The following is a 20,441-nucleotide window of genomic DNA, read 5'->3' on the forward strand; positions in this document are numbered from 1 at the left end:
AGCAGTTGACTGTAGTATTGGTGACCTAGTAACTAACTATAAACAAAGCAGGCATAATGGAGACTTCTTATTAGCCACATGGACGTAATGTTTGCTAGGTCAGTTTATTCAGCAAATGCATCCCTATCTCAGATCATTCGCATGAACCAGTTTTGCTAAATTCCGAAATGACCTCAAGCTAGCATAATTTGATACATTAAAAACAATTTTAATTGAAATTTGGCGTTTGTATCACTTGTTTATCATGCAATACTGCAAAATGCGCATCAAGACAGGATAATGGAAAGCCAGATTATTAGAGCTGGGAACCTACACAAGCCTCACGGATCGGTTCGGTTACGATTATCATGCCATCGATTCGGTTCAATTCGATATTTCGGTGTATCACGGTGCATTGACGGTGCTTTTCATACACAGTTTTATATTTTCTTCACAGCAGCAGTTCTTGTATTAAAATGTATGAATACATTTATATTTATATACTATTTGTAATACAATTTTGTCATTTAATACAGTCAGATATTTAAACTGTACCTTTAAACAGCACAAGCATTTAGCAAATAATATAAACAAATATAAATATCCAGCTCACTTTCTGATCCTTGTCTAGTTCTCTTACACCCCTTTGATTGGTCACACCCTCAACAAAAACGGTTGCGATTGGCTCTTGCGCGCTGCGCTCTTCACAGTTGAGTGATACTAATAAGCGGCAGGGGCAATCTCACAGCTGATGCATGATAGACATGGTGGAAAAAACTCTGCAGACACGCGCTCGTTTCTGTATCCAGAGGTAATGCTGTAAAACAGCCGAGAGGAGAAGAAAAGCCACACCAGCAGGTCAAATGGGCCACAGTGTGTGTGTGTGTGTGTGTGTGTGTGTGTGTGTGTGTGTGTGTGTGTGTGTGTGTGTGTGAAAGAGAAAGAGAAATGGGGTATTTTCATTTTCTCGATCTCCGTGAAACTTTGCTGTTAATGTCAGTGAAAGACTGATCCAGCAAACACACACAGTGAAATTGTGCACAGTTTATCAGTGTTACTTGCCTCCCTCGCAACAGATCGCATATGAGGTAAATGACGTCAGTAATAAGCGGTTATGATTATTACTAAACCGATACCGAATTGTCCGCGTCTGCATCGTGGTGCACCGAGGAAACGATTAATTTTGACACCCCTACAGATTATGCTCACACACTGGTTGTACACAATTAGGTTTGGTTGTAAATTACAGAAGTTTTAGATATCAATGTCAAATTGACTAATAAGAATAAAGAAATGATGCTCAAAAGTGTAAGTAGGCATCTCACTATGTTTTGAGACATGAACAAAGTGATTCGTCTGTATTTTTGTGTCTTACCCGGTGGGGAAAGGAGGGGCAGATTCCTGCTGGCCTGGAGCATCAACATGGACCACAGCAAAGTGCTGGGTGATTTCCTGCATGTCCTCGAAGTTAAAGAGTGTGTTAAAACAGGACTTATCTGTATTGAAAAGAACAAATCACATAAATCACCATAAGAAAAAAATGAGCATTTGCTTCATAGACATTTTTGAGGAATTTCCTCGAGATTGAATGAACACGCACTCATTGCTCATTTGCATGTCATTTTGGCACTCTCATGTGATCTACAGCCAACTCCTCTCCTAAGGGCTTATGGGATATTAAAGTTTATTTTGGATGTAAACATCAGAATCTTGGCAAAAGAAACAGGTCATCTAGGCTCTTCTGGTCTATGGTTGTATGAATACTAGGACATAGATAATTCATACATTTTTTCACCTACTATAAATAATTGGAAAGTTTTGACCCAGGTTAGTGTGATTTCAGGAACAGGAGTAAAACACTGATTTAGACCACCTGCCTCTGTTAGATGAGCTCTGAAAATTATACAGTGTGCCACTTAAAGAGAAATTTTAAAAAATATACGAGACAACTTACGGTTGAGTCCGATGTCATGATAGGTGAGAATGACTGGCCGGTTGCCTTTAGGGGTCCCTCTCAAAGTCACATGAAGGACACCGCGAGGAGTCTCGATGTCATGCTCCTGCAACCAATTAGAAGATGATGAGTGAATTACCAAAGAGGAATGCTAAATAGTCAAATGTAGGAATGGCCTCCTATCGCTCTATGCGGAAGAAATGCAAGTAAATTGTATTTATATAGTATTTATATAGCGCCTTTCACAGACAAGTCGTCACAAAGTGCTTTAAAGTAAAAGAAAACATAAATCAAAACAGGTTACAATCGAAGTATATATAGCACCAAAATATAAAAACAGCTCACATACTGTTAATTAAAAGCTCATGCAAAAATGAAGTCTTTGTATGTTTTTATTTTTATTTTTTAATGTTCAACTGAGGCCAGAGTTTTCAATGCTAGAGGGAGAAAGCTCCAGAGCCATTAAGTTACATCACAGAAGGCACAGTAACCGTTTTGTCTCAAGATGCATTCTGGGAATGGCTAAAGGACCTTCACGCAGCTTCTCAAACGGAAGCAAATTTAGTTTTCACTGTTAATATTTGGTGCCAGATAATCAGGAAGTGAAGATTTTGATCACTTTTAGAAACGCTGCTTTATTCGCACACCTTTAATTAATTCACATTTTTGAGTGGAAACATAGCTACTGATAGTTATATGTACCATAGATTGCAGGCCTGTAGCCAGGGGGTGGGGTGTTCACTGCACCCCACTGACAAAGGTCCACAATTGCTCCCTACATGAGCTAATTTGTCTCCTTTTTACTGATATGCCATCATAAATTGTAAAAATTATTGACCTACTGTATTGTTTTAAATAGAGAAAAAAAAATTAGAAATAACTTTTATTCTAAATCTTGGATCTTAATCTTGAAAGAAAAAAATTACCAATAAAAAAAAGTGTTAAGCACCAAAAGTAAATTTTTAGGCTTATAAAAGTTAATTTGAATACTAATTAGGCTACTGCTGTTATCAATTAATTTTCAAACATACTTTTTTTTTTTTATAAGAGATGCTTGGAAAAATGGAAAGCTCTACATTATTAGCAGTATTATCGTCATCAGGTATATTTTTTATTATTAGGAAAGTTGAATGTTCTAGCTGGTTTGTTATTTGCTTAATAAATGACAATAGGCTACTTAGCCTTTTGATAAAAAATAATACGTAGAAAAAAGTCTTCTTTTCATATACCTTCATTCTAAATCTTTAGGAAATGTTTTGGTACATCAAAAACTGTGGTTATGACCACCCGACAATGGTGCTAAAAATGTCACTAAAATGTAGGAGCTATTTAAACTATCAAACTTTTTTTTTTTTTTTAATAATGGCATAATAAAGGCATAGTCCCTTTATTAATCTGGGGTCGCCACAGCGGAATGAACCGCCAACTTATCCAGCATATGTTGGATGCCCTTTCAGCTGCAACCCATCACTGGGAAACATCCATACACAATCATACACAAAAACATACACTACGGACAATTTTAGCTTACACAATTCACCTATAGCGCATGTTTTTGAACCTGTGGGGGAAACCGGAGCACCTGGAGAAAACCCACGCCAACACGAGCAGATCATGCAAACTCCACACAGAAATGCCAACTGACCCAGCCAGAGCTCGAAGCAGCGACCTTTTTGCTGTGAGGCGATTGTGCTAAACACTGTGCCACCATGCTGCCCCTGTTTAAAGTATAAATACTTACTTTCCTGGTTAAATGGAAAATAAGAATAATTGTATAAATGAGAATAAAAGAACATCCCCTTTCACCAGGCTGGCTACGGGGCTTGTTGTTATGGGCCAATGATGCTGCCATTCAGCACAAATCCATAAATGGCTCATTTTTGAAATTCTGTAGATGCACAGCCCAGGCTTGTCTCACGTAATTTATTAACACATTATCTTACTGCATATTACAATATCTTAATATCTTATACAATTCAGCCCATGACTTGGCGGTCAGCAGGAGAGTAATGTTTTGCCTGCCTAATGGTGTAATGACATGAAAACGATCAATAAGAGTGTGCAAATAAAAGTTATTGGATTTAAAGGCGAGCCTGACCCTGCAGAGCTTTAAATGAACTCTAAAACTGATGGGGAGTTTTGAAACTAAAGCACAGGAGTAATGTGCAACTTGTGTTAGTCAACAGCCTTGCAGAAGCTTTCTGCACAACTTGTAATGGCTTCATAGATGTTTTGTTTAGACAAGTTTACTAAACATTATAATAGTCCAACAGTGAAGAGATCAAGACACAAACATCTCCATCTCTTCTTTCGAAACCATATTTCCAATAGTACAATATCAAAGTACAACTAGGATGTAACTTAAGTTTAAAACACCCATAAAAGTACAATTATTAAGCTACTAAAACTCTTTTTATTTTTGAGGTCTCCAAAGTCAAAAACATCCTAATTTTTCTCTTTACTTTATATTGAGTAGAGCATCAGCTCAGTGGTCACAATCAGTTTGATGACCCTCAGTTTTTTCCCCCTTAATCCCTCCTTTCTGGGTGTCCACTCAAACACCCCTCACCATATTTCATATTTCTGGAGGTTTTCTCAGTAGTTTATGATTTTATACAGTGTAGGACAGCTAAGATTCCTTAGATAGTTTTTTATCCTCATTAATTCAAATCTAATAATGAAACGCTGAAATAATTTGATGATCGAACAGAACCTCCACCACAAGTTTTACTTGATGTAAGCATTTCTCAGTTGTTTTTCTTAGCTTGTGGTCCATCTGGAGATGTTATATAGCATTAAAATGTGTATGTTAATTGAGGTGTAAAGTTTACAAGGAATTGTTGCAAAAAATAGAGCACTACAATTTCAAGATGAAGGAACAAAAAAACACAATTAAATCAATTAATGAACAGTTTGAGTTTTGTTTTAAAGCAAGTGCTCAGTGACTCAGTGACTGATTCTATGCATTCACAAATTATCACATTGTAAACAACAAAGTGAGGATACAACTCAAGTCAAATATTTTCGCAGCTTCAGTGATTGTATGAGGACTTTTTGTGAACCTTGCAATAGAAGCCAGCCTGATATTACAAGAAAAAGCAACTATTTTGTGAAAAATTCATGATTTAAACATTACAAAAATGTACACATTTTAAAAGGAGGCATGCCCAAACCCCACCTCTAAACCTAATTGTCACTGGAGATGAACAGAAATCATGAGCTCATATACAAATTCAATCAGTCACTGAATCAAAAAGTTAAGAACTGAGGTGAGACTGCATTCTGAAAATCGAAAAATGCTTGTCAACATGATGTTGACAACACAAGCCAACTAAAGCGATTGAGGATGGCTCTAAGAAGATGTTGTTTGTAGTTGGTCTTATAAGAGGCAGGCATTAGGCAAGCATTTTACTATACTTAAGTAATCCTTTTAGTAGTTCAATTCAATTCCTATAGGAAATACTTTGCACTGTGTTCTTTAAAATTTGCAAACCTTTCACATTCACACCAACAGCTACATTACACTGCAGGAAACTCGAGTTGACACTGTTGTTGTCTTTGAATCTCTTTATAGCTGAGCTAAACTTATTTCATAACTGATGAACTGAGTTATTGAACTGAACAAAAGCTGAACTAATCTGAGCTGAAAAAGAAAACACTTTATTTTCCACATTTGAGGAAATTCATTTCATTTTAATTTGTTTGCTACCACAAAGCTGCTTTGAGAGAGATTATGTCTACTCCATAAAGTTCTATATATAAAAGTGACAACAAACAAAGACATAAAATAAAGGAGAAATTAAAAGATGAATCCAATATAAAGTCATTTGAACCATGTTTTTCCACTACTTGATTTTTAATTTTAGTGTATCAGTTTATTAGATCAGTGTTTCCCAACCCTGTTCCTAAAGGCACACCAACAGTACACATTTTAAACCTCTTCCTAATCAAACACACCTAAATCAACTCATCAGAACATTAGAAGAGACCCCAAAACCTGAAATGAATGGGTCAGATAAGGTACAAACAGTCCAAAATATGTACTGTTGATGTTCCTCCAGGAACAGGGTTGGGAAACACTATATTCAATTACCTAGTATATGCAATCACAATCTGTACTCACAGAATCATCACCGTCTAGCGCCATCAAAACATATTGTCTAACATATTTTCCACTAATGCTAACTGCATTACTGAATCTAAAAGAAAACTGTATGGATCATGATTTTGTATTCAAAGACAAATCCTCAAGTTTTCCACATAAGCTTATTAATTTTCAGTGGCGGTCTTACTTTCTGAAGCTGAAAGCAAAGCCAAAAAATAACTTAAGGACTGAAAAGCCTTTCTAAAACAGTCACAAGTTTAGTGGCTACATTTAACCAGTTCCCTAACAAACAAACCAACAAACAAATGGCCGGTGTCAGATTTAGATATCCTCTTTTAATTCACAGTGGTTTAGGTTTCATCCGGCCTCAAATGTTTCATACTGCTTGTTGTTGCACTTCACCACAACAACCACAGCATTATACGTCAAAGATTTACAAAAGAAAACTGCCGCTTCGGATAAAATGGACACCTCAGCTACAAGAACACACAAACAGGATGAGGTTGTCACCAAAAGACTGAGGTGAGAGGCGAACAGTACCACTCAAGGACTCCTAAGGACAGAAGAGCAGCAGGCCTGGCTTTAATCTCATTCCACTAACAGCGTGACGTTTTAGTGCTCTCAATAAACCTGCCTGCATTTCACCAAAAGCTGCTCTTATCTGCGCTGGAGGAGACCAACGTTGTTTCGATTCAAATCCGCAGAATGAGATTCACCTGAAAATAAACATTCACTCACAACCACTTGTTCCAGATCTGTTTGAGTTTCTTTTGTTGGACACAAAAGCTAGAAGATATTTTGAAAAATGTTGGATACCACTGACTTCTATAGTCACTTCCCCCCTTAGACTTTAGATCTCACCAGTTCCCAAGATTTTAAACTTTTTCTTGATTTTATTGACTAAAAAGTTGAGTCTTTATGACCTATCCACCTTATTTTTCACATAATAAACATTGTAACTGAAATGTGTCGCTACTTCTGGTCTCATTGACTTCTATTAATTTTGACAAAACAACTTGTTTTGCTGCTTAATGTTGTTTTCATAATAGGGTTTTTAATATATTTGATTGCCGGTTGTGCGGAAGGATTAAATTGGCACAAAAAATAGACTAACCAAAACAATAGGCAAAACATGTTAAAGATTATGATAAATAAATAACAAAAATACAGAAAAAAATCTAAAATCTGCCTGTGTAAACCAGAGACTTTTTAGTATGTTGATGTACTTGAGGTGGGATTCTTTTTGCAGCAAAGTTTGGCATTTGATACAATTAAACCTCACATATACATACCCACATACACACATACAAAGTACCTTATAAAAGACTACAATTTATTCAGCCACAAACACATACATTTTAAAAGATGTACATAAAAACAAACTTAGACCGACTAAAACAAACGCCAAGCTTTTCGCTGCTGGTCGATGCGTGCGCATGTGCCTGAAAAGGTTGTTCAAAATGAAACGGTATGTTGAGTAGGGAGTGGGGCTTTTTTTGCATATCATTCCCTCATAGCAAACTAACGGTGTTCACAATGGACGTGTCTTGTGTGAGTAAATCACGATACTCATGCATAATTACATGCTTAAACATTTTAAGTTTACTCGCCTAATAAGTATAAAATTCACTCAAATTCGCCAAAAAGGCTGACATGTATTTTGTTGAGATGGTACTGTAGCTGTGCTTTGTGCTAAGGAAGGTTAAAAAAAACTGATGTGGACTTGTTCAGCGCCATCTGGGTTCATCAAATCTATCAAAAAAGCCTATATGACAGCCGCTAGTAAGCTCCTGACTGGATGATGGCCGCTACTAGAAGCACCTGATCGGCTAACTTTGTCAGTGTAACAGCCGGTGTCAAATTCAAGGCATTTACCGGGCATTTGACACGCATAATGTGCACGTGAATAGACTATTTTTTTTTTTTTCTGTTTTTTTTTTTTACTTTAATTTATAGGACAGTAGCGAGTGTGGACAAGAAAGCATAGGGAGCAGAAAGAAGGGAATAATTGGCATAGGACCTCGAGACAGCAATTAGGGCTGGGCCGATAAACAATACTATTTCAAATCACTATAAAATGTATGTAAATAACAACGATAAGGTCTAGATTTTCGCCCACTGAAAATTTTTTGGCTGAAAAATATGTTTATATATTAAATATTTAATGGACTCTCTAATTTCTGTGGCTTCAGTCATAGCTGGGGTACTCTTTTAAATCTGGAAGCATTAACAACTTATATTGAAATATACACAGTTATTGTCAATAATGTAATGTAATAATGTAATAATGTAAAATAATTATCGAGATTGCATTTTTGCCATATTGGCCAGCCTTAGCAGGAATCAAACTCGGTTCGCAGTGAACACCAGAGTGCCATGTTTTTGACGCACTAACCATTCCACCATTGGCGCTGACGTCTTTGCATAGACTTAACATGTAAATCACCCACACTTAATGTTCTTTTGCATTTGGTGTAAAGGCTCCTTAAGAGGGGCGTGGTTAATGTTATTGATATACAGTTGCTATGGAAACCAAATCAACAGAAGGACTACCACTCCAAATGCAGATGCAAATGGTCAGACTTTGACTATAGATTACCAAGACAAACTCTTTTTTTTTAAATCAGTAGATTAACTTGCATAAATAAATGATTCGCTTAAAGAATAACAATGTGGTAAAATAAAAAAATTCAATAATCGTACATTTTGATTTCATGCACTTTAAAATCACAGACAAAACTCCATGAAATTCAATGACAAAGAATTTCCCTGAACTTTCATTAATAATCCAGACATTCTATGACCCATTGGAACCCTGCTGGAACCACTTGAGTGCGAGTAAATATTGTGCTAACTTTGATTTTTGGGTGAACTATCCATTAAACCCAAAAACCATCTCTGCTAGCTAATGTCAACAGACACAGGTAATGTCTCGGATTTCGATATCTTAAGCAGAAGATCTAGAAATCATGCTACAGCTGACACCTGAAGACAACCACAGCATAACCCACTGAAGACTGCAGGGTTAAAAATAGACTAGGCGGTTGTGTTTGAGTGTGCATACACATACACACTTGCTCTCCATGACATCTTACGTTGGGTGACTGCTGTCTGATCTCTTGATGTACCATTCAAACAGTCTTCAGAAGCAGGTGTTTCTACAGTGGTGCCGTGTCTGCACTGGACAAGACAAGAGCAGCACGTCATGACAAAAACGTTATCACTTTTTTTTTTTATAATAATCAAAGTAGTCTTCAGTGCCAGTGGAAATGGCCGTTGCAATGTGCCATCAGTTGGCTGGCACCTAGTTTCTATTTGACAGTCCTATCTGAAAAAAAAACAACAAAAACAAAGTAAACTGATTGCTTTGCCCTTTTATGTTTCTATTTTCTCACTGTTGCTAAAAGTGCCAATGGTTTCTAGCTTGTTAGTTTACTTGTGTTCATAAAATTGGGGCAGATAACTAAAAGCTGTGGAATGTTATTAGGACTAAAATAAAGTTTAAATAAAATATTTTCTATTTGACTATTTTGAAAAGCAATTTCTTCCAAATTATTTAAAAAGTCCTTGGCCACTTGGCTGGTTGGAAATAATTTTTAAATTGTAGTTTTCTTAAAAGGCAGGGTTCGACAACAAGCATGGCCCAATATTAATGCAAATGTGATATTAAAATCGAGAAGCAGCATGACTGACAAAAATAACTTTTCACGCGAGCAGAAGAATGGTGAATACAGAATGAGAGCATGATCACTCGCGCTAACAGCTGATGTGATGCGCAGGACTGTTAAAAAGCGCACGCTCCTGTTTACTTGCGCAAAGTTATCGTGCCTAGAGGAAGCGCAACGGGTGCGATTAGTTCCCTTTGAAATAGACTGGACAAAGAGCGATGATTGTGCACCCTCAGTCCTGCTGCGTTCAAGAGCTCAAGGTTTTAAAAAAAATACACATATTCTTTTGTAAGCAGCAGCGGTCACTGCTTTCATTTGAATTATTCTCAGAAGAGATTATTAACAGGCCTAACATTAACCGTGCATGGTATGTTTCACCTGCTTTCTTTTGCTTACAGTTATTCTTGTTAATATGTTTTTTTTTTACAATAACATTGCTTTACTGGGAGATTACTCCCCGTTTATGTGTAGTTAACTGTTGATTTGGGACTTTTAGTTTGGTCAGAGATAAATTTGGTAAATCCTTAATTTTGAGCCCTGAAAAGATGTGAAACAAAAACTGATTGCATTGTGATACAACCCATTTGCTCATGCACACTGAGCAAGGTAATACACAATACACACAAGATGTTAAATGAATGAGAAGGCATGTGGTATCTAAATCAAGTCAAAGTCAAATTTAAGCAAAATATATTTTGCCAACAAGAGTGTGGCGAGTGGCTAGTAATGTAAATCTACTAGCCACTGTGTCTGGTGATCAAAAAAGTTAATGTCAAGCCCTGTATGTATGTATATATATATATATATATATATATATATATATATATATATATATATATATATATATATATACACACACACACACACACACACACACACACACACACACATATATATATATATATATATATATATATACACACACACATATATATATATATATATATATATATATATACACACACACACACACACACACACACACACACACACACACACACACACACATATATATATATATATATATATATATATATATATATTTGCAAGGTGTGTAACGGATCAGGGTTGATCAAGGTTCGAAACACTCATGACATACGGATATTTAAATTTTTTTTACTTGTAGATTAATCCTTAATTTCTAACGATTACAGAAAGATCGACTCTCGTGCCATTCAAATCACATGTATGAAAGCATTTAGGCTTTCCTGTAAAATCTAATGATGACAGGAGAAGTTGTGGTGGGTTATTCAAGATGGGGTAGGTTTCTGAGGTGTTTTCTGTCACCACTGTATTTGTTTAGCCTGCATTAATGCATTTAGGTAAGCTGCCCGATTAATCATTAAAAGATCAGGATCTCAACACCCACACAACAAATTATAAAAAATGGTGATTTGCATACATTTACTAATCCTAAGATATTCAGTCTTTAGTTGTTTTAGTTACAAACAGTCCAATAACACAGAAGTACTGGGAGAACCATTTATAGTTTAGATAAAACCACTGATGTTTAAGGTAAAGATTAAAATCACCATCATACCCATTTAACGACATTAAAAAAATGAAAATTGTAGGAAGCAACTACATTATTTAACCAAAAGGTGGCGACAACCAGCCATCAAAAATAAGCCACTGAATAAGTCTTCAAAAACGACACATCTAGCAATGAAACAAGAAGTTTTGAGTGAATAACTAAATCATTTATTTAAAATGAGACTAAAAGCAAATATGGGTTGTACAAATTAAAATGTTAGATTTCTACATTTAGCTTTATCAGCAACAGTAGTATTAACAGTGAATTTTACACAGTTCTGAATATTAAACTATTTAATTTTTTTTCATCTGAATATTTCTTCATTTTATTTTTAATAAAACAACAGGTTCTGTTTGTTAAAGCCGAGTGTCTTGTTTTTGTTATAAATGGAAAGCAAATTAAACTTGTCTCCTCCCCTTTTAGGCTGATCCGAAAAATGGTCCGATCTGTGACTAAAAAAACATAATGTGATATGAACCATGAAATTTATGATCCGTTAAACCACTAATATTTTTTTTTTGGCTATTTTCTTTTTTTTTTTTTTTTTCTGTGTGGAGTTTGCATGTTCTCCCTGCATTCGTGTGGGCTTCCTCCGGGTGCTCAGATTTCCCCCACAGTCCAAAGACATGTGGTACAGGTGAATTGGGTAGGCTAAATTGTCCGTAGTGTGTGTGTGTGTGGATGTTTCCCAGAGATAGGTTGCGGCTGGAAGGGATTACTAAGCTGACAAGAAAATGAATGAATGAATAAATTTTCTTCTTTTTTTGTTATTCTGCCACCTTCAATTCAATGTACTCACAAACTAAACTATATTTTTAATATACAAGTATGTCAGTGTTATTTTAGCATCAAGAATCAATTGTGTACGTTTTGAATCAATACTTTAAATTAGCTTTGATTTTTATATTTACTGTTTTGCATTTTTTCTAGAGAAATTCTACTAATTTTGACATAGAATTTTCAGTAGTTTTAGTTTTGTTACAAGACATAATTAACAGTTATATAATAAATAATAAATGCAGTTTTATTTATTCTATTTACTTATTTAGTAATCATAATCATATTACTTATTTATTTGCAAGAGTTATTTTTCAATGTATTATTTTACATGTCCAAACAGTTTTATGTTAATTTTGTTTGATTATCATTTTAGTAAATTATTTTCTTTCCTTCCCAACTACTTGAAATAAAATGTCTTTTAAATAAAATACATTATTAATATGCTTAATTTGACACTATTTTATGCCAATTTAGTTAAGAGAAAAAAATGCCTGAAATATTGATCATCAAACTACAGTACACGCTTCTACTGTGTAATGGTCCATCTCAGATGCTTTTATTTGCGCTTCTGGACACTGTTAACATAGGGCTTCCTTTTGGCACTGTACAGTTTTAAGTGAAATTTTTGAACGTAACCGCGTACTGTGGCCCTTGAAAAAGGTTTGCCAAAGTAGTCCTGAGCCCATGTGCTGATATCCCCTATAGATGATTGACGATTTTTGATGCAGTGCCACCTGAAGGACCAGAGGTCACAGTTTCTCAGCTTAAGCTTGCACTCTTGTTCTTTAAGCACTAAAACTCCTTCAGATTTCTCTAAACATTAGTTGTTGTTTTTTACATGACATCCATAACATGCAGTTTTATTATTTGTTTCAGGTTTTTTGGTAAACCATAATCCTATTACCTAAAGTAAATTAAAATATTCATTTACAAGAGTTATTTTTTCACTATTTTATGACATGTTAGTTAACAAAATATTTCAGTTTTATAATTTGGGCATAACTTTGCCGTATTAGACTGAGAATAATATCATTATATTGATACTTTTGTTTTGTTATTTTACTTCGATTACATCTATTGTCCTAAATTAAGACATTTAAATAAAAAGTGTCTGCCAAATGAACTCTAAATGTAAAGTAAATAACTTCCAAGTTGAATTAATGTCATAACCTCTAAGTTGAATTAATGTCATAAGTACTGCAACTAGCTGCAATATAATTCCTTCTGACATGGCCACTTGTTGTATTTTTGCTTTTAATCCAAGAACATATTGCAACAAAAAGGCTCGGTTACCAAGACAACTTGACAGCACAACAGCCAACCAGCAGCAGGACAGAAATGGAGAAACAGGAGGTTTGAATGAAGCTAAAGGTAGAAGAGCTTGAGGGCAGACAGAAAGAGAGAGGAGAGAGGGAGAGGGAGAGGGAGAGAGAAAGAGAGAGAGAGAGAGAGAATTGTAAATGAATCATTGTAAATATACTGATTATTATTGTTTTTATTACTGTTTTATCCTAAAATGTTGATTGTTAAATGTACAGTTTATTCTGATCTATATTTGTGTTGATTTGTATGAATAATATGATATGTTGAATAATAATATAGTATATTGAATATTTATGTGATATTTTGAATAACATGATGAATTGTTAAAATTTTATTTAATTATTATATAGAAATATCACCTATTTACTGTGTTCTGTTTTTTATTATATATGTATGTTACTTTTTATGTAAACTTTATAACTGCCTTAGCAATACATTTGTAACATTTGTCATGCCAATAAAGCAATTATTGAATTGAGAGAGAGAGTGAGAGAGAGAGAGAGAGAGAGAGAGAGAGAGAGAGAGAGAGAGAGAGAGAGAGAGAGAGAGAGAGAGAGAGAGAGAGAACAGCACTCTGATAAAGACCACAGGGTGAACTTAATGAAGAGCTCCACATTTTGTCTTAGGTGTTTACAGACAGGCAGACAGACAGACAGACAAACAAACAAACAAACAGAGACAGGTACATAGACACAGACAGCTGTTAAGTTGAGAAGGTTAGTACGCCTGCATACAGATTCTGCCAGACATTAGTTTAATAATAAAACAGTAGACTTTTTATATAAGTGGGCATTGTTAACAATGTCCTCTTGGATCTACAGTAACCTAAAATACTTCATTAACATTGGTTCATTAAATTAATTTATATATATATATATATATATATATATATATATATATATATATATATATATATATATATATATATATATTAGTGCTGTCAATCGATTAAAAAAATTAACTAATTAATCGCACCTTTTCAAAAAAATTAATCACGATTAATCACATTTAAAATACTGCAACTTGTAATTTTGGCTATTCAAATGTAAAATTAATGTAAACGCAACACAAAAACTATTTAAATTCAAAATATAACTGTTTAATAGAATTTTTGTTGCACAAAAACTTGTAACACAGATTTCTTCATGTAAACAACATATAAATACAATAAACCATCAAGATCCTGGCTTGACAGCCATATTTATTAAAGAAATTAAAACACAGGCATGTTTATGCCATTTGAATTTCAAAACAATCAATGCCAATAAAAAAACATTGATTCCATGTTGGATTCTAAGTGGACTGCAAAAAAATGCCAAAATACAGGCATTGCAGATATGGAAAATTATTAGGGATGTAACGGTATTGTAAATACCGTCATACCGCAATATTAATTTTTTTCGATATTACCGTAGTCGCATGACTCGGTAAAACTATAGGTCTTCTGAGAAAATTTGCTCAGGCGAATGAAGCGAACGGGAGGTACCGGAAACTACAATTCCCATCAGCCCAGGCTTGGCCATAATCCCTTGCGGTCTGTTGTCGCTACAGATCCAGTAATGCGGAAATGGAGTGTGCTGCTAGAAGCGGTGATGAAAAAGCGCTGTAAAAACCCTAAAGCGGGTGTTGTCGCCGCGCGCGTACTGAATAGCGGTGTTGTCTTTCTATCCAAGACTAAAAAGGGCATGTGCACTGCACAGGTTGAGCCCTGTGTGTGCACGTGCCTGCAAGTTGGGGAATACGACTAATAATCAGTCATGGGGACTGCAGAAACACAGTACACTGTTCAGATTGATGCAGACATGAGATCTCTATCTCACTCATGGTTTGTCCTCTCAAGTGGGGGAAAGACAATGCACAACGTTACCCACTGCTGTCAACCTGGGCCAAGTCATATCTCTCTTGTCCCAGAAACCTCAGTCCCAAATGAGAGGGTTTTTTTCTATTGCAGGGGACATTGTAAATACCCAGAGATACCAGCTTTTACCAGATTATATTTATATGATAATTTTCCTTTAAACCCATCTCTATCTAAGTGAGTGAGTGAGTGATTAAATGTTGAATGTGATGAGTTTTCAACACTACTAAATTGAAACTTAATTTTTTTACATGGTTTAATATTTTTTTGTTATTAAAATTGAAGTTCCTGTTTCAAAGCTTACAGATAGATGGCTAATTTGTATGTCATTGACACTTTTGGCACTTTTTTTGGAGTATTTTCATAAGTTTTGTTTTTTCCTGTAAATGATTCAATAAATACCGTACCGTGACATTAATACCGAGGTATTACCGTACCGTGAAATTCTGATACCGTTCCATCCCTAAAAATTATAATAATAAACTATTGAATACAAACAGTTGCACTCATTGTAAAGTTTTATTGCTGTGAGTTGAGAATATTAATTAGAGTAGAAACAATTTTGCTTCATCCTCCCTTACATTCATCCAGTTGCTAAGACTAGGAGTATCCCGCAAATGCACAGACTTCCGGTCCCTTATTACATTGCACACCCCTCTCCACCGCCTCCCTCCTAGCTCTTCAGGTATGTAGCGAACAACTCACTCCCACCGTTCTTCAGGTACGTCTCGCGCGTACACGCCCCTACTCAGATACGTCGCTCACTCCACCCCTGACACCCCTCAACGGGCCTGACACACACACACAACGCGCTATAGCGACTCCCTTCAGATTCAACACGCATGATCACGTTCAGGAGAAGGTGCCTAAACTAAGCGTTTACACAACACAACAACATGAAGCATACGCTTTCGTTGTGTTTAATGAGGAAACACGCTAAACTTGGAGGGCTTATGCTGAGAGTAATGCCCTGTCTTTTACAGCTCGCGACTTCACCAGAGACTTTCTGAGTACATTCACATAAGACACCAATACTACGTACATACATTCACATAAGACACCAATACCAATACGAAATGCAGAGGATTTTTTTTTTCTGTTCACCATACGGTATCAACTTACAACAGAAGTCGAAAGTTAAAATAAAACACCCGAAATTGCATGAAACTCTGGATAACCAGTGATGCAACTAATTGTTTTATACTGAAACTTGCCTTCAAAAAGTGCTTCCTTGGTCTTATCCACATTTATTGGATGTTAAACACACGTCCACAACAACAGGAAGTAAAAAAAAACCTGCAAATGCGTTATTTTTTTTTTTTTCACGTTAATTATTTAAAATTAATCGCATGCGTTAACGCACTAATTTTGACAGCGCTAATATATATATATATATACACACACACACACACACACACACACACACACACACACACACACACACACACACACACACACACACACACACACACACACACACACACACACACACACACACACACACACACACACACACAATTTCATGGAGAAGTTATTTTAAAACTACTGACAAAACAAAACCAAGTGATAGCCTCCTCATGCATGTCAAAATTATAAAAACTTGGTTAAAGCTGAATTTCGTCAAAAAAATCAGACATCATCTGACTGTGCATGCTCCGCCGGATGTAAAGAGATCAATTTTATGAATTTTGGATGAAGGGTTGAGAAGTTATAGGCAAAAAAGGCAATTTTTTGTATCTACGGACCACTATGAGGCAGTGCGCAGAAACATTGCAGATAACCCGATGGAGCCCGATGGAGCGATTGTTAACAATCAAAGCCCGTGAAGGAGCTCTGGATGGAAAGTTTTGTTATGTGTTTATCTAATGGTTAAAGTTTTTGCGAGTTTGAGCAACTTTACATTAAAAAAGCGTTCAGAAAAAAACTAAACCTCAGCGAAGAAACCCCCCACCTGCGATGCTTGGCCAATAAAAATATATTATTATTATTATTATTTATAACAATTATCTTCATCATCCTCAAAGCCACTGATAATAACTAACAATAATAATAATTATAATAGTAATATTAAAAAAGTATATATTATTATTATTATTGTTGTTGCAATTATTATTTTTATTGTAATAATAATTTAATAATAAAAGTAACTATTATTATTGCTATGATGTAATAATCACAATAATTATTATTATAATTTTTATTAGTCTGTCATCACCAAACATCACAGGAACACCATAAATAATAATAATAATAATAATAATAATAATAATAATAATATAATAACACTCCTATTACTACAACAGTACTTATACTAATTATTATATATTCATATTCTGCAAAAAAAAAAAAAAAAAATCCAAATTACCACATGAAGTAATATAGATTACAGGAAAACTACCAATATTTTATAAATAATATTAATATTATTATTATTATATTACGAATAAACTATTGCTTTAATGTTATTGCTATGATAAAAACAAAAACAACAACAACAATAAACAAGAACAACAAAAACAACAAGAGGGGTGCAGTTACACTTTTGCTTGCTGTTTTTTTCTTTAAAAAATCATCTCTTTTTGAGAGATTTACAATAGCATTTCTTCTCTTTTATGCAATAAAACCACAAAATATGAAAAATAAATAGGAACGCTACAACTATGATTATGATTATTTATTCGAATTTTGCATTACAGCTACTATAAATACAGTAAAACTAATATTTAAATATGATATGATATATTAATAGTATTACATTATTTTATTACAATTACAGACAACAATAATAATTACTATCAGCAATAAATTATTATCATTATTATTGATATAAATAATAATAATAATTACTATTATTATTATTATTGATGTTGTGATGATGATGATGATTATTATTATTATCATTATTGCTATAATAAAAACATAATAATAATTATTATTGCTATAATAACAATTATTATAATTATAATTATTTTTTACTTATTATTATTAGTCTGTCATAACTAAAACCACAGAAACATCATAAACAACAACATAATCAACTATCAATAATAAAATAATAATAATAATAATAATAATAAAATAATATTACTACTACAACAGTACTAATACTAATTATATATTCATATTTTGCAAAAAAAAACTTCCAGAGTACCACATGAAGTAATATAGATTACTCGTATTATTTATTTATTTATTGTTATTATTATTATTATTATTATTATTATTAAACAATAGTGATGTTATAACAACAATACAACTACTACTACTACTAATAGTAATAATATTAATAATTATAATAAATAATAATAATAAACGAGGGGTGCAATTACAGTTTTTCTTGCTTTTTTTTTTTTTTTTGAAAATCATCTCTGAGGCATCTCTCCTTTCAAATATATCCGTGTGAATCAAAGTAATTAAATGCATCACAAGTTAAATTCTGCTTGTACACTCAAAGGCCTCTTTTTGACACCAGCGCGCACACATACGCAAACAAACAACCGTGAGACAATCATCCGATAACCCCCATCCATCACCTCCACTGCCCATCACAGACACGACTCAAACTCCATCACCATACACACACACACACTGTGCACATCAGCCAAGTTTACTCGGCAGAGAAAAGCAACAGGCTGCTCTGCTATAAACACACACTCACCACATCAGTCACTGCACAGGAGACCTGGTTGATGTCCAGCACCGCCGTCATGTTTGATGCAGTGTTCACAGAGTACACGCTTCTCTCCCGTTCCCTATTCTCAGTCTCCTCAGAGGGAGAGAGAGAGAGAGAGAGAGGGGCGGTGGCAGAGGTAAGGGAGGGACCACCGCGATTAACACAAACAACTATACCCACCGATTTTGACACCCACCCATAACAAATATGAGATGCTTTTATGCTCAAAATGAGAGAATCGGATGTCTGAAGAGTGTTTGAGAGCGAGGAGGGCACTCAAGCTGCTGGAATTAGATTTAGAAGGTCAGGTGGAGGGGCTATCTCAGCTTCTGCTCCAGTGTGCCATTGATGAGGATGTTTTTTAGGAAACGTCTTAATAAATCCATGCAGAAAAGTGCAAGTGGAGAGCAAGATTGAACATTCAAGCTGCTGTTGCCATAGTGACAAGCATGGACAAGTCCATGTGGTGACGGTACATGCAGGAGTGTCTGTAATAAATGTCTCTACAGTTGTGGTTCAAGAGATGGGAATGTAAAAGAAGAGTGCATTTTAAAATGTGATTGTGTGACTGAGCTGGGTAATCCTGAGCTTAAAGTCTCTGGTTTTCCCGTCCGGAGAGCGCAGCCTGGCTGCAGAGATGGGGAACTGAGATTTGCAGCTTAAACAAGTGCAGATAAACCTAGAATTAGGATGCAACGCCATTCCTGATTCACATTTAATGATTAGACTCTCAGTTAGACAGTTCAAGGGATTAGACAGTTTCATTTAACCACTTTCAAGTACTTTCAAGAAACAATCTATACTAACAATTTACCAATCTACACTAACAATGTACCAATCTGTAATAAAAATCTACTAATCTATACTAACAATACACCAATTTATACTAACAATTAGGGGTGGGCGATGTCAATCAATTTGTCATTGTACGATGCCTAAAGTAAAACATTGCGATGGACGATGGCATCGTCATCATGTGAAAAGTGGGGTGGATGTGGGCGGTGTGTCTGAAGACCAAGTAAGGATCCGGGGGTGAGAAGGGTGCGTGACTTATTTGAGGACCAGGAGGGAGACGCTCGATTTCCTGAAGTTTTTCACTCGTTTAATGGTATTATGAGTCCCGCAAATGCATAGAGACTCTGGGAACTTCCGGGAGACTTGGGATGTCTGAATGTCACGCTTAACAACTATAGTGAGACGCAATCCAGCAGTACAACGTTGATAAACTGTCCGACGTCCACTGCTCTGCCTGGAGCTCAGAGGAGCGCATGACAGTGTGTGGTTGTGGATGTATGGCTCTGTCTGTGTGTGTGTGTGTGTGTGTGTGTGTATGTGGTCACGTGATGTGCGTTTTCAGCAGACAGAGGGCTGTTCAGAAATGACAGGGCGCATGATCTAAAAGGGTTGAGCTTGTTTTCTTAATGAGTTATAGGTGTGTTTTAAGAATAAACCATTTAGAGTCTCATCTCTAATTCCCTTTAAGAGTCAGTTGCATTGCACCATGGTGCATTTGCTATTTACATGGCAGATTTATGACTATTTACATGGCTATTTACACACTTCACTA

At 35.2% G+C, this 20,441-nt stretch overlaps 1 protein-coding gene across 16 annotated transcripts in view; it reads right to left on the minus strand.

The window, feature by feature from the left end:
- The window catches only part of ndrg3b (ndrg family member 3b), a 158,582-nt gene that overhangs the window by 32,697 nt on the left and 105,444 nt on the right, over positions 1 to 20,441 (minus strand). For 12 of the 16 annotated variants that reach the window (XM_005161986.4, XM_009296689.3, XM_017353522.3 and 9 more), the window contains 2 exon segments: positions 1,934 to 2,039; positions 1,355 to 1,475 (listed from right to left, as the gene is read on the minus strand). In XM_005161986.4, the coding sequence (XP_005162043.1) occupies positions 1,355 to 1,475; positions 1,934 to 2,039 (227 nt within the window). 16 annotated transcript variants of the gene reach the window in all.

The sequence above is a fragment of the Danio rerio genome, chromosome 23, assembly GCF_049306965.1.
Source record: "Danio rerio strain Tuebingen ecotype United States chromosome 23, GRCz12tu, whole genome shotgun sequence".
Classification (NCBI taxonomy): Eukaryota; Metazoa; Chordata; class Actinopteri; order Cypriniformes; family Danionidae; genus Danio; species Danio rerio.